Source organism: Portunus trituberculatus, chromosome 19, assembly GCF_017591435.1.
Source record: "Portunus trituberculatus isolate SZX2019 chromosome 19, ASM1759143v1, whole genome shotgun sequence".
Taxonomy (NCBI): Eukaryota; Metazoa; Arthropoda; class Malacostraca; order Decapoda; family Portunidae; genus Portunus; species Portunus trituberculatus.
In genome coordinates, this window is record NC_059273.1 from 12,920,938 (window position 1) to 12,934,851 (window position 13,914).

Consider the following 13,914-nt stretch of genomic DNA (forward strand, 5'->3'; position numbering starts at 1 on the left):
TTCCGCCAGGTACCTTGACGTCTCTTTCCACCAGCTTCTCACGTATCCCTCCCTCTCTCTCTCTCCCCTGCAGGTGCACGGTGCAGTCGGCGTGTCAGAAAGCCACCTTTTCCTCGCCTCGCTGGCTCAGCTTCGGCTCGGGCCAGCAATGTATCGACTTCGAGATGATCCTGCCAGACCGCCTGCCCATCACCCAGTCCGCCACGGTGAGTCACACCCGCCACTCTCACGGGATACTGTACTAGGGACTATCTTTGCGGTGCTGATGTTTAGAGGACGTTCAACTTTGTGTGGTGGAATGTGATAGGTTTTGCTGTCATTACACTTGAGGAGGAACAACCGATTGACAGCATCTTTGAAGAGTGAAAAATAGCATTGTGCAAATACAAATTTTCTCTAATATTTTCTGTGCTTATATAAATGATGTGAACAAACGGCAAAAAACAGCTTCTGAAAAAAAAACTTCTGGTCTCATCCTACCAAAAATGTAAATGAAAATGTAAAGAATTCAAGGAAAACCCATTCAGAGTAATAGGAATTAATGATAAAATCGTTTAATCACGGTTACATATACCAGCAAACCTCTTCTTTTACCTCCAGTGTTCCCCTTCACTGTCAAGACCTGATCTGGTGACAATTTCTAAACAGAGTCTAATAATTTACACTATATGGAAATCAGAGGATTTATGATAAGAGAGAAATAGAGAAAAAACTGAAATACATCAACCTCCAATACAATGAAGATAGAACTGAAGGGAGGCTGGCAAACAGAAACACTTGAAACACCCACATACCCACACACTCCCCGCCCGTTCATCCACTTAGGCCAGGCAGTAATGGTGATGAGTGGTGGAGTGGGTGCTGAGAGAGAGAGGGAGAGGGAGGGAGAGAAGTGGAGTAGTGGTAAACAGTGAAGATTATGAGTATTGGAGCTTGTGGAGGTGGAAGAGTGGAACTTGTGATGGTGGTGGAGGACGAGAAACATAAGTATTTTACTAAGACAACCTCACGCTTTTTTGTCCCTTATTCTGAAACATTTCTGTCGTTAAGACTGTTTTGAGAAGCTCCAGAGTTGATTAGCCTTGTCCTCAAACTTGGTTCTCCATTTAATGATATAAAAAAAAATTTGTTAATCTGTCACTAGAACTGTAAAAACATCCTTGAACCCCGTGTAACTTCAACTAAAGCTTTTTGAGTGTTTGCGGCATAGAAACTTTTCAAAATACAATCTATGTGTACAGTGTAATGTCTATAAATACAGTGTATGTGTATAGGTATGTATATATGTGTGTGTAAGTAAGTGTGTATGCGCATTAATACCCTTCTCTCCTCCTCGCCTTCTCTCCTTCTCTCCTTCCTCATCCATCTTTGTCGTGCCCGAAGTAAGTTTGATAATGTGTGTGTTCGTGGCTGTGTGTGTCGCGACGCCCTGCCCACAATGATGTATGTGCCGTGCCCGATATCTGAGTGACGCGGGGGGCGGAGACGGAGGCGGTGGCGATGGTGGTGGTGATAATGGTGATGGTAGAGGTGGTGGTGATAGTCATGGTGGTGTTAGGTGTGGCAGTGTACTAAATTTATTATTTATGTGAAACTTTTGTGTGTGTGTGGTTAATTTTACACGAGTTGTACTGATGGTGGTGATTGTGATAGTGAAGGTACTGGTGATGGTGGTGGTGATGGTGAGCTAATAGTTTAAGTGTGATGTTGAATAAAAAAGGTGTTTATTAGGTGTGGTATTGTGAAATTATGCATGGTGATGTTAATTTTACACTACGTACTTTTTTCTCATGATGGTGATGGTGGTAGTGAATGTGATAGTGATGTGATGGTGAATTGATTAGTCTGTTCGGTGAAGCATTGTGAAATTGGGTTTGTGTGGCGAATTTTCTACATTTCTTTTCATGATTTTAGTAAAGAAAGAGAAGAGGAGGAGGAGGAGTAGGGGAAGGAGGAGAAAGAGGAGGAGGAGGTGGAGGAGAAAGAACAAGAAGAGCAAGAGGAAGAGACAAAAGACAAAGAGGCCATAGAAGAGGAGGAGGTAATGCAGAACAATTTAGTGGAAGAGGAAGAGGAGGAGGAGGAGGAGGCAGAGGTAGAGTGGAAGAGCAGGTAAAGGAGGAAGAACAAGGAAGATAAACAAAAAGACTTAAGAGAAGGTAATGAAAAAGAAGAAATGTGTGGTGATAGCAAAGAAAGTGAAGCAGAAGAGAAGGAGAGAAGAAGTGGAGTAAAAAGAGGAGGAGGAAGAGAAGAACTAAGTGTAGCAGGAGAAAATAAAATACAAAAATGTAAAGTGGAAGATGCTACGGAGAAGGAAGAAGAGGAGAAGGAGAAAGAAGAGGAGTGCCAGCTACCCCCATCCCCCACAATCCCCAACCCCAACTCCACTCACACAAATCACCTGAACCACAGTGTAATTAATTAGAATAATTGGGTATTGTCTAAGGTGTCTCGAGGTATGGGGGAGGGGAGTAAGGAGTCTGGTATATACTTATCTACCCCCTGACCCCCCCCTTAGTGTCTCTCTCTCTCTCTCTCTCTCTCTCTCTCTCTCTCTCTCTCTCTCTCTCTCTCTCTCTCTCTCTCTCTCTCTCTCTCTCTCTCTCTCTCTCTCTCTCACACACACACACACACACACGAGGAAAACGAATAGGTATGGGTGGTGGATGCGTGCAAGACAACCCGTGCACTAGAGAAGCCACAACGCCAGCAGAAAGGAGTTGCGAGGGTTGCGGGGCGTTCTCGGCGCTGCACTTTCCTCTAGGGACTTATTGGCGGTAAAAAGTGTGGGAGATGTGTGGTGGCTGCGGTGTTATTGCAGCTTTACGAGTGTGGCCCACGTGGCGCTGTCAGTGGTAGTGATCCAGCCGGCTGACTTGGCTTATTGTCCCCAGCTCGATATTGTGTCACCCTTCTCTCCTTCTCCTCCGTCGTTGCCTCCTACTCCTACTACTACTGGTTCTTCTCCTTCACTACCGCTTGTGTTTTTTGTTCTATCCCTTCTCTTCATTCTTCCACGTTATCTTGTTTTTGTTTTGTTTTGGTTTTTATTTGTTGTTTTTCCTTTTTTTGCTCTTTCTCGTGTCCTTTTCTTTCTTCTCCTCCTCGTCCTCCTATTCCTCAGACTCTTGCTTCTTCTTTCTTTTTTTCCTTTTTTTCAAGCGTTTTTTTATTCATTCTTCTACGTACTTCTTCCATCATCTTCGTTTGTTTCTTCTCCTCATCCTTCCACGAGTCGTCCTCCTTTTTTCTTCTTGTGATACTTCTTACCGTTCTTCTTTTCTTCCTCTTGATCTCTTCCTTTCTTGTTCTTCACTCCTTCCTCAATTTCCCTATCAAACCCATTCCTATTCCTCCTTCCCTTTCTCTTCCACTTTTCTTCCTTTTCCTTCTTTCCTCTATGCCTCTTGTCTCCACCCCACAACCCTTCACTTCCCTTGCCTTACCTTCCCGCCTTGTCACATCCCTCCTCTCCTCTTTCCTCCAGCCTTCCCTGCCTAGTACCTTACCCTCCATCTTTCCTTCCCTCTCACAATCGTCCTCAAACAACGGGGAGCAGGAGGAGGAGGAGGAGGAGGAGGAGGAGGAGGAGACAATACTTTCGAGGCAACATATCGCTTCAAGACAGATCACTTTAGGATGGAACTAAATCGCATTCCGGAAAAGAATTGGAAAAAGACATTGAGGAGGAAGAAGACAAGGAGGAGGAGGAGGAAGAGGGAAGGGAGGAGAGCAACTGAGAATGTGCGGTGAGGAGGAAGAGCAGGAGGAGGAGGATAGAAGAGGAAGGAGGGAAGTAGGGTGGGAATGTTTACTATTAGGGGAACTTTATTGAAAACTTTTAATGGAAATAGCGTTTATCTTTTCTTATTTTTTCTTCTCTTTTTATAAGCTTTTGGTGTTTGTAAAGATGTAAAGAGTTGGATTTTGAATTGGAGGTAAAGAAAAAATAAAGAAGGTATGAGAATTCAGACTTATAAAAAGATGAACAGTGAGATGTAAGGAGTTAGATTGTAAATAGGTGTTGTAGAGAAGAAAAGAAAAAGTAGCTACATGTAGTAGTAGTAGTAGAAGAGGAAGGGCAGTGGGAAAGACGGTAGGAGGAAACACAAGTATGAAAGGACAGAGGGAAAGTTATGGAGATGGAAGAAGATGGATAGATATTGAAGGAGCCGCCGAGGCCAGGAAATTGAGACGAAATAAAGGAAAGAAAAAGAGAGAGAGAGAGAGAGAGAGAGAGAGAGAGAGAGAGAGAGAGAGAAATCTTACTCAATACATAAATTTGGCGAATTGGAGATTAGGAAAATTGTCAAAACTCTGAAAATTGGTTTAAAAATAGGAAAAGAAGTGACAGAAACAAGAATAGCAAGGATCTTAGTGCATAAAAATTTACCTAATAAAGAAAAGACACAAAAAGTAAGACATAATAAGTAAAACACAAGAAAATGGGGAGAGAAAAAAACATAAGAAAATTTTTAAACTTAGATAGAAAAAGAATATTGACACTAACATAATACAAATCATTATACAATAAATGAGGAAAGGGGAATTGTATAACAAATGAATGTATAATGTTTACTTAACCTTACACACTTCAAGATATTCATTGCACGATGCCCTTCCCCTCACTGCCTATACAGAATATTTGGCAGTGAAGGGGGAAGGCAGAGTTTGAGGAAAGGGAAGGGAAGAGAAACTTACAGGGAACTTAATGGGAAGGGGAGTTAAGGGTGAGGGGAAGGCAAGGGAAGGGGAAATAGGTGAGGATATTGTGTGTATTAGTTTTATTTTCGTGACTTTTCCTTTTCCCTTTGTTTCTTTTTTTCTTGTTTTTTTCCCTTGCATATTTTTTTCCTTCCTTCCTTTATTCTCTCGCATTTTTCTTCTATTTTTACTTTTTATTCAGTTTATGTATTCTCTCTTCTTGCTTTCTTTCGTTTTCCTTTTTCTTCGTCTTGTTTCATTTTTTTTATTTCTATAAGTATATTTTCTGTTCCTCTTATATTATTTTCATCTATCTTTCACCATCCCTTCTCTCCTTCTCTTTCCTTATCCATTTCTTCTTTCCCTCATCTCGTTTAACATATATATTTTTCTTCACCAATTTCTTTCACATGGACTTTCCTTTATTTCATTTCCTTCATTCATTCCTTCAAAAATCCATCACTTCTTTCATGTCATTAACTTACTTCTTTCCATTACTTTCTATCTCACTATTTACATTTCCCTTTACATATCAACTTATTAATTAATCTATTCATTCACCCCACTACTCTCTCTCTCTCTCTCTCTCTCTCTCTCTCTCTCTCTCTCTCTCTCTCTCTCTCTCTCTCTCTCTCTCTCTCTCTCTCTCTCTCTCGTCCCCTCCGTAATGAAATCATGTACACAATCTGATGAATTCTGATCAAGGTGACACAAATTCCCGTAGCTAGGGATTCTGTTGTCAGGGAGGACGTGCAAGAGGAGGAGGAGGAGGAGGAGGAGGAGCAAGGGAACAAGATGAGGGAGTAGAGAGAGAGAGAGAGAGAGAGAGAGAGAGAGAGAGAGAGAGAGAGAGAGAGAGAGAGAGAGAGAGAGAGAGAGAGAGAGAGAGAGAGAGAGAGAGAGAGAGAGAGAGAGAGTGAGAGAGAGAGAGGAATGGAAGGAAAAGAAGAGTAATAAAGGAAGAAGAAGGAGGGAAGATAAAGAACGAAGGAGGAGAAGGAGGAATAAGGGTGAGAAGAGAAGGAAGCAAATGAAGGTGGAGACGGAGAAGGGAATGAAACAAGAGAAACGAAGGAAGGAAGAAAGGGAAAAAATGGAGGAGGAGGAGGAAGAGGAGAAAACAGAAGAGAGGAAGAAAGGAATTTTTGAATAAAGTTAGAAAGCGAATCAGGAACAAGCACATGAACGAATAATGACATACCAGAAGATAAAAGAGGAATAGGAGAGAGAGAGAGAGAGAGAGAGAGAGAGAGAGAGAGAGAGAGAGAGAGAGAGAGAGAGAGAGAGAGAGAGAGAAATAAAAAGTTAGGTGGGAATAAAGAAGAATTTTATGCTGGAAGAGAAATGAGCGAGGAGAGGGAAAAGGATGAAAATAAAGGAACTGAATGCAACAAGCAGGGGAGGAATATAGGAACAAAAAAAGAGAAATAAAAAAGAAGATGGAATTTTACGCAAGAGCAAAATGAAGGAATGAAACAGGCGGAAGAATGTGAAGAGAAATCAGGAATGAGAGAGAGAGAGAGAGAGAGAGAGAGAGAGAGAGAGAGAGAGACAGACAGACAGACAGACAGACAGACAGACAGAAAGATAGATAGATAGATAGATAGATAGATAGATAGATAGATAGACAGACAGACAGACAGACAGAGAGAGAGAGAGAGGCGAAAGAGATAGAGAGACATATCAGAAAGAGACAGGGACAGAAAAAGGGTGGTACTGAAGGCTAGGGAAGGGGGTCGGCGCTCCCTTACCCCTCCGTCCACCACCCGCAGGCGCCCTTCACACATTTGCATACCGGCATTTATTTTATATTTGCCTTCGTCATGGTAATGCATTTAGTGGAGGGGGAGATGAAGATTAATGTGTGGGGAGGGAAGCTTTAGTGGAGGCCCGCCGGGGAGATGGATGGCTGGGGGAGTAGGGGAGAGGAAGGGAGAGGTGGGAGAGGGAAAGAGAAAGAGAAGAGAGAGGGATGGCAATGGGGTGGGGAAGGTGGGAGGAGGTTTCGGGAGGTGTAGGTGTAAAGACGCTGCCTCTCCTCCTCCTCCTCCTCCTCCTCCTCCTCCTCCTCCTCCTCCTCCTCTTCTTCTTCTTCCGCTTCTTCCGCTCCCTCCTCTCTCCCCACTCTCACACCTGGCTCCTCCTCTCGTCTCCCCCAGACAGGAGCAAGATGAAGCTGCATCGGAGTATTTACACTCTTTGTTTGGGGAAAAATAATGGCGATGACAAAATAAATTCGTAACAGTGAGAGTAAAGAGAAGATTGCATTACATACTGTGCCTAGAGAGAGAGAGAGAGAGAGAGAGAGAGAGAGAGAGAGAGAGAGAAAGAGATGGTAAAGTAGAAAAAAACTAGATGATTAAAATGGAAAGAAAGGTACGTAGTAGAGAGAGAGAGAGAGAGAGAGAGAGAGAGAGAGAGAGAGATTTCATTGTTGCTATCATCCCTATTATTCTTATTTATGTGACTGCACCGCGCCACAAAAGCCGGTGTACAAATGAGAGACAGAAATATATGCATTAGCTGAAAGATTAGCACTACTGAGAAGCCTTTTAACTCCATAACAAACTACCACATTCTTACTAACACAACTCCCGTATATTCTAAACCATTACCCTTTGCTCCATTTAGTTTTATATTATTTTCAAACACTATCTTTTCCTCCTTGCTGCTTCGCTTTTTCTTATATTTTTTGAAGCCAAACGTAGAAAACACGAATAGGAAGCGACTGCCACTCCTCTCAAACTAGGAAACCGAGCCGAAGTTGGATTTGAGACACGTATAAAAACAAGCGATACTTTTCTGCCTTTTCTTGCTGCAATTTCCACGAGAGATTGCACGGCTGGAGGAGGAAAAGAAGCAGGAGGAGGAGGAGGAGGAGGAGGAGGAGAATCTAGCTTTACCATAACAACATTAGCATAGCCACACCATACATTACTGCGGATTGTAGATAGCACGGGGCAGATGTGCAATTTATAGTTAAGCTCTCGTGGGTTCCTACTCCTACCCTTCGGCGCACCTCCATTATTGAATCAAGGGCCGAGATAGAAGAATGTATAATAAGAATGCATAATGCAATGAAACGCTGAGACTTATTTTGAGCCACTCTGGGCAGATAAAAAGGGCAAGTTTATATGAGATGTGGCGGCCGATACATCTCAATACGAAGCCACCACACCTCGCCGCCGGCCCTTGGTGTGGAGTGGGGGCTTTCAGTGGATCCCCGGGTGGTGCAGATGTGGAGATGTACGTGCGGAGGTGTTGCAGGCAGTGGGTGGAGATGAGGACGAAGAGGTGGAGCGTGGAGAGAGTGAAGAGTGAGAAAAGATATGTGTGGTGAGGAAGTTAATGTGGTGGTGTTGGTGGTTTATGTTGTAATGCTAGTGGTAGTAGTAGTAGTAGTAGTAGTAGTAGTAGTAGTAGTAACTAGTAGTAGCAGTAGCAGTAGTAGTAGTAAAAAGAAAAGAAGAAGAGAGATAGACAAACAGACCAATAGAATGTCAAATAGATAGAGTCAGATCGATAAACAGAGAAACAGACAGACAGACAGACAGACAGAAATATAAAGAGAGTTTTAGAAAAAGAAAAAGAGACAGAGACACCCAGATAGTCAAACAGACACATACAAAAAGATAAAGTGAGAGTCACACACACACACACACACACACACACACACACACACACACACACACACACACACACACACACACACACACACACACACACACACACACACACACTGAAGCAAGCGGCGTGTGGCTGGCTGGTTGGTCCATTGAGAAACACATCTTAAATCACTCAGACCAAACTGTTTCCCTCCCGCTAGTGGTCCTGCCGGCGAGGTACTCCAATGTAAGGGGTCCTGCTGCTCCCCTCAGACGCCCATGAGCCGGGGACGCCCAAGGGTTGGAGTCGCGGATGTCCTGGGCGCGGCTTGGGTCCCTCTCCCTTCGCGGTTAATCAATCTAATCGAGAAAGTGGAGAAATTTGGAATTTATCGTCTCTGAATATTTTACGAGCTAAGGAGGGGTGCATGAGGAGGAGACGCTGGGGGAGAGAGAGAGAGAGAGAGAGAGAGAGAGAGAGAGAGAGAGAGAGAGAGAGAGAGAGAGAGAGAGAAAATGATAAGAAAAGAGTAAGAAGACACCACAATATAATACAGAGAGAAGGGGGAAATGAAATATCAGATGAGAGAGAGAGAGAGAGAGAGAGAGAGAGAGAGAGAGTTGGGGAGCTAGGGATTATTTCCTCTGCACTTTTTATTCCCTTGAATCTTTTTAATACACTTTTTAGCCGCGTCACAATGGGCCCCGTAACGCCCAGATGTTTGAAGACGAAAACTTTTTCTTTCCACTTTGAAGAGACTCGTTCATTAAACCCCGCCGCCCGCCCACCGCAGGGAGGACCCGGAGGAGGCGCAGAAGGAGGAGGAAAAAGAAGGGTTGAAAAAATATAAGGAGAATAAACTAATGGAAAAAAAATCTGTGAAGGAAAATTTTGTTTTGGTATTTAGTGATTTGTGTTTTGAGGAGGAGTTCGAGAGAAGTTGATAGACATGAAGAGAGGAAAGGGAAAAAGAGAAAATTTGTAGAGGAAAGTAAATTAGTGAGTGATATGAGAGAAAGGAGGAAATATTACTCGTTATCTATTGACGCTTGCTTGTAGAGAGAGAAGAAAACGAACAAAAAAAGTAATAAAGAAAGAACTAAGGGATGAAAGAAAAAGAGAAAGTAGGAAAGAGAGAGGAATACTAGTCATTAAGTATTTATGCTATTTTTCAGACAAAGAAATTGACGGTAAAGATAAGCTTAGTGGAAGAAATTAAGGTAATGAAGGCAAAGGAGAGTAAATGAATGATAAAGTTAGAATGAAGAAGAAAAATCACCTATTATTTTGTCATGTTTGTGTGAAAGAATTAGACAGACAGACGGACAGACAGACAGAGAGACGGAGAGACGGACAGTGAGTGAGAAGGAGGTGGAAGAGCAAGCAGATAAGGAAAAGAACGTAAGTTAAAGGTAAAAATTAGAAAAGAAAGAAGGAAAAAATCTCTCCTTATCTTCCACTTCATGTTTGTGAGGCAGAAACAGACAGACAGACAGGCAGACGGGGAGACAGGGAGCGTGTGAACATGTGTAGGTGCGTGCGCGCAGGCGTGTCTCCTCATCTTGATAAACGGGCTGTCAAAGAGGACTAAAAATAACGTATAGAAATTAAGAGAAAAAAAGTTATATCTTTTCTGGGAAACTTGGGAGGAGAGAGAGAGAGAGAGAGAGAGAGAGAGAGAGAGAGAGAGAGAGACTTCCACGAACGATTATTTGATACGGTTGCAACTTCACACACACACACACACACACACACACACACACACACACACACACACACACACACACACACACACACACACACACACACAATTATATCTAATCGCATTTCCACTGAACATTAACATCAGCAGCGGGTTATGTCAGAGTTTATTTCACGCTTCTTATTACATTTCGATTGCAATTTTTTTCCCGAAGCATGAGGCAAATTACTAAAAGAAACTGAATGGAGTGGCGAAGTAAACCCTCCTTACGCACATTCCTCCCGCATTTGTTTTGCAGGACGTAACGCCGCAAATGACAGGAAGTACGGCTGATTATGCTGTTAATTTAATCTCTATCAGTACATTTTTTTTTACTTGTGTATTGCAGAAAATCAAATCGATAATAAAAGATAAGGAAAAGGTATACGTGGTAGTGGAAGTAGTGAAGTGAAGAGTAAAAAGGAGGTTATATAAAAATGGGTCTTGATGGTGGTAGAATAAGTGGAGTGAAGAGAATTAAGATGTAAGTAAAACTAAGCGAGAAATTAAATATAGAACAAACAGGTGATTGAAGAAAAAAAGATGTAACGAAAATTAATTGGACATATGAAGAAACTGTCCTATAAGTTTTTTTTTTTCATTTTTTACATTAGTTATGTTATCAATGAGAATTTTTAAGGAATAACAGAAGAAAAAAGGAAAATATGTAACAAAATAATTTTTTTTCCAGTAGCTATGTTTTGATTGAGAAGTTTTAAGAAATAACAGAAGAAATAAAGGAAAACATATAACAATAAGGAAAATTAAGAAAACACGACATAACATCACGATTTTCTTCCCACTTTGTTTTATTTTTTTTTATAGTCGGTATTTGCTATTGAAAAATTTAAACTGACGAAAGAAAAAAAAAGAAAAAGAAATAAAAGCAGTAAAAGTTAACAGACCGTAACATAACCTCTTCATTAATTTTCTCCACGTTTCCTTCACAACATTTATTTACCATTGAGAAACTGGAGGGCAAACTGAGATAAGCTAAAATATTTTCCTTTTGAGTATACAAGTTACAGTCAACCTCATGAATTCTCGACTTGCCTCTCCTTGTCACTAACTCCTCAGTCCCTCACTGTCCCTTACTCTCCTTCAACATTCCCGCCTCTCACTCCCTCAGTCCCTCAGTCGCCAGGCAGCACGGAGGGACGAGGCACCCCAGCCCGGCCATTCATCAGGGCCGTGCATTTTTACACCTCATTTACCCACTACGAGTCCAATCTCTTTAGAGGAAAGGGACAGGGAGGGAGGAAAAGCGAATCGGGGAAGGTAGAGAGGGGGAGAGAGGGAAGGCTTCACATCTGGAGGGAATGACGAGAGAGAGAGAGAGAGAGAGAGAGAGAGAGAGAGAGAGAGAGAGAGAGAGAGATTAAGGCAAGCTGCAAGAAGCCAATAAGACTACACGAGGGAGTTCCTGTGTAAACTATACCTAACTACGTATATCCACCTATCATTCTTGTCCTTAAATTAATCTTCTTTTAAAAATTCCTTATTGACTCGGCCCTAGCAACTTGATTACTGAGTCTATTCCAAAGAGAGAGAGAGAGAGAGAGAGAGAGAGAGAGAGAGATGGGGGAGGGGAAAAGTGGGTAAAGAAACTCTCCGGGCGGTGCTGAAGTTAAGAGTGCAAGAGGAACGGCGGCAGTAGATTAGTTGATGCAGATTAAGCCATTCTGTTGTCGAATCTTAAGAGAGTCTTGAGTGGGCTTCGAATACCAATCCCACTGATCCCGTTCCTGCCTGTGTACGGGATTTCCTCGCCTGAATATTACATGAAGAGGCGGCGAGGCGGCGGAGTGTCGTGAGCGCCAGCCGTCCCTTGCCACACACACACACACACACACACACACACACACACACACACACACACACACACACACACACACACACACACACACACACACACACACACACAAAGGGTTCGAAAACGATCCTATGCGTTAAGGTAGAGTTTATGTACTATTATAGAGGTTTAAAGCACTTTATTCTCCCCTTTCCTCCTCCTCCTCCTCCTCCTCCTCCTCCTCCTCCTCCTCTTCCTCTATAGATCCGCGTACTTGAAATTCTTATTCAGTTTAGATCTGTCTCTTTCTTCTCTTTTCTTTCTTTTTAGTTTTCTAATTTGAAATGGGTTTTTTTCGCTCTGCTATATAGATTTTGTTTTCATCGAAATTCTCTTATTTTCTTTTCCTTTCCGGCAGTTTATTCTTTCCTTGCATTTCTTTTCTGATGACTAGTCTCCCTTTTGCTCCTCCGTTGCATTTAATTTTCTTTTTCTTTTTCTTTCTCTCCTCTCTGCATCCTCTCTTTGTTTTTCCTTTTTTATTTTCACGACTTTTCTGACAACTTATCTCTTGCTTCTCTGATTTGATTTTCTATTTCCTATCTCTCCTTTTGCGCTTCCTCCAGTTCCATCCCCTCTACTTCCTCCTGTCCCTCTTCTCCCACCTTCTGTGCCTCTCCCTCTTCTCCCTCTCTCCTTCCTATACCTCCTCGTCCTCCTCAGGCACCTTCCCCTCTCCCTCCTCGTCAGTCTCCTGCAGCAGGAAGTGTCGGCGTCTGTCTCCGCTGCACTAAATCGTCGGGAAGGGCTTGGGCTATTTCTCTGCGGCTGGAGTGGCCTTCTGGGACGTGGGACTATGAAATTGGGGGAGTCGTGTGTGTAAAGAATAGACGTTGTCCCGCGAACGTGCTGTGTGGGGTTTATGGGCCGCGAGGGAACCGTGTGCCGCGCCTCCTCCACTGTCCCCACACTCTCCCACACTCTCCCACGCCCTGTAAACACGTGCGCGCAGCAGGGATTTACTTGTCTTCGTTGGGGGATTCGTAGGGGATGTCTTCTCGCCGAACCCCTCCCGAAGTGTGAGTGATGAGTGGTGAGTGCCGCTAAAGAGAGAGAGAGAGAGAGAGAGAGAGATGATGTCTTGTATAGTAAGGAAAGAGGAGTCTTCGTTTTCTTTATTTGGTTGTTGAGGGATGGGTAGTTTCATGAGGGTCTATCTTGTCTGCTAGACGGTATGTTTGCTGAGCCTTCTTATTCTTCGTTTGTGTTCCTGTTTGAGTGGGTGGTACCCCTTTCCTGGGCCTCCTACTCCACCTATGTTGAAATTAAGGACACTGCAGTCTTGTTTTGTCATATTAATGCCTCCCTCTCCCCAAACAGGTGCAGCTGACCATCCGCACGCTGCCGGAGCTGCCTGCCGGGGCCAAGTACCAGTGTGTGTGGGGGTCGGCGCCCCCTGAGGATGGATTGGTGACGACTTCTGGGTTGACGTGCGGCACGCCCGCTCCCCAGCACCGGCCGCCCATCCCCGCCCACCACGACCACGTGCTGGTGCCCCTCGCCGTCCGCTCCAGTGAGACCAACAAGGACTTCGTCTCCCGAAACTTTGCCTTCTATGACTGTAGCCGCCACAACACCTGTGGCAGCTGCGTGCGGAGCAACTGGGCGTGCAACTGGTGCGTGTACGATAACACCTGCACGCACAATGCCTCCTCCTGCAGCGGGAACGTCGTGTCCGGGGAAAACGTAAGCATCCTGCAGCTGCTGAGAGAGGTGTGTGGGCCGCCGACGTGCACCACCCTGCCCCCCCCCACCCATCCCTCCAATGACCCCCTCGCCTTGATCTGCATGGTCGCCATTTCTTCTGCCGGCACCTGAATGGCACTTAACCTCTCACTCTCCAGCCACCACGGACCTAACTGTCCCAGCCCCGCCTCCTTGCTCCCCTCCCTCCCCTTCTGCCCATATCACCCTAACCACTCCCCATGCCTGCAGTTTATTACTTCTGCACTCAAGTGCATTCCCATATTGGAACGCATGAAATCTTGCCATTCCTTCCTTCTATAAT

At 43.8% G+C, this 13,914-nt stretch overlaps 1 protein-coding gene across 5 annotated transcripts in view; it reads left to right on the forward strand.

The window, feature by feature from the left end:
* Positions 1 to 13,914, forward strand: part of LOC123506372 (plexin-B-like) — a 409,390-nt gene that overhangs the window by 340,914 nt on the left and 54,562 nt on the right. For 3 of the 5 annotated variants that reach the window (XM_045258439.1, XM_045258441.1, XM_045258442.1), the window contains exons 6-7: positions 74 to 206; positions 13,227 to 13,619. In XM_045258439.1, the coding sequence (XP_045114374.1) occupies positions 74 to 206; positions 13,227 to 13,619 (526 nt within the window). The remainder of the gene's footprint in view (positions 1 to 73; positions 207 to 13,226; positions 13,620 to 13,914) is intronic. The other 2 variants (XM_045258440.1, XM_045258443.1) reach the window with 1 other exon arrangement.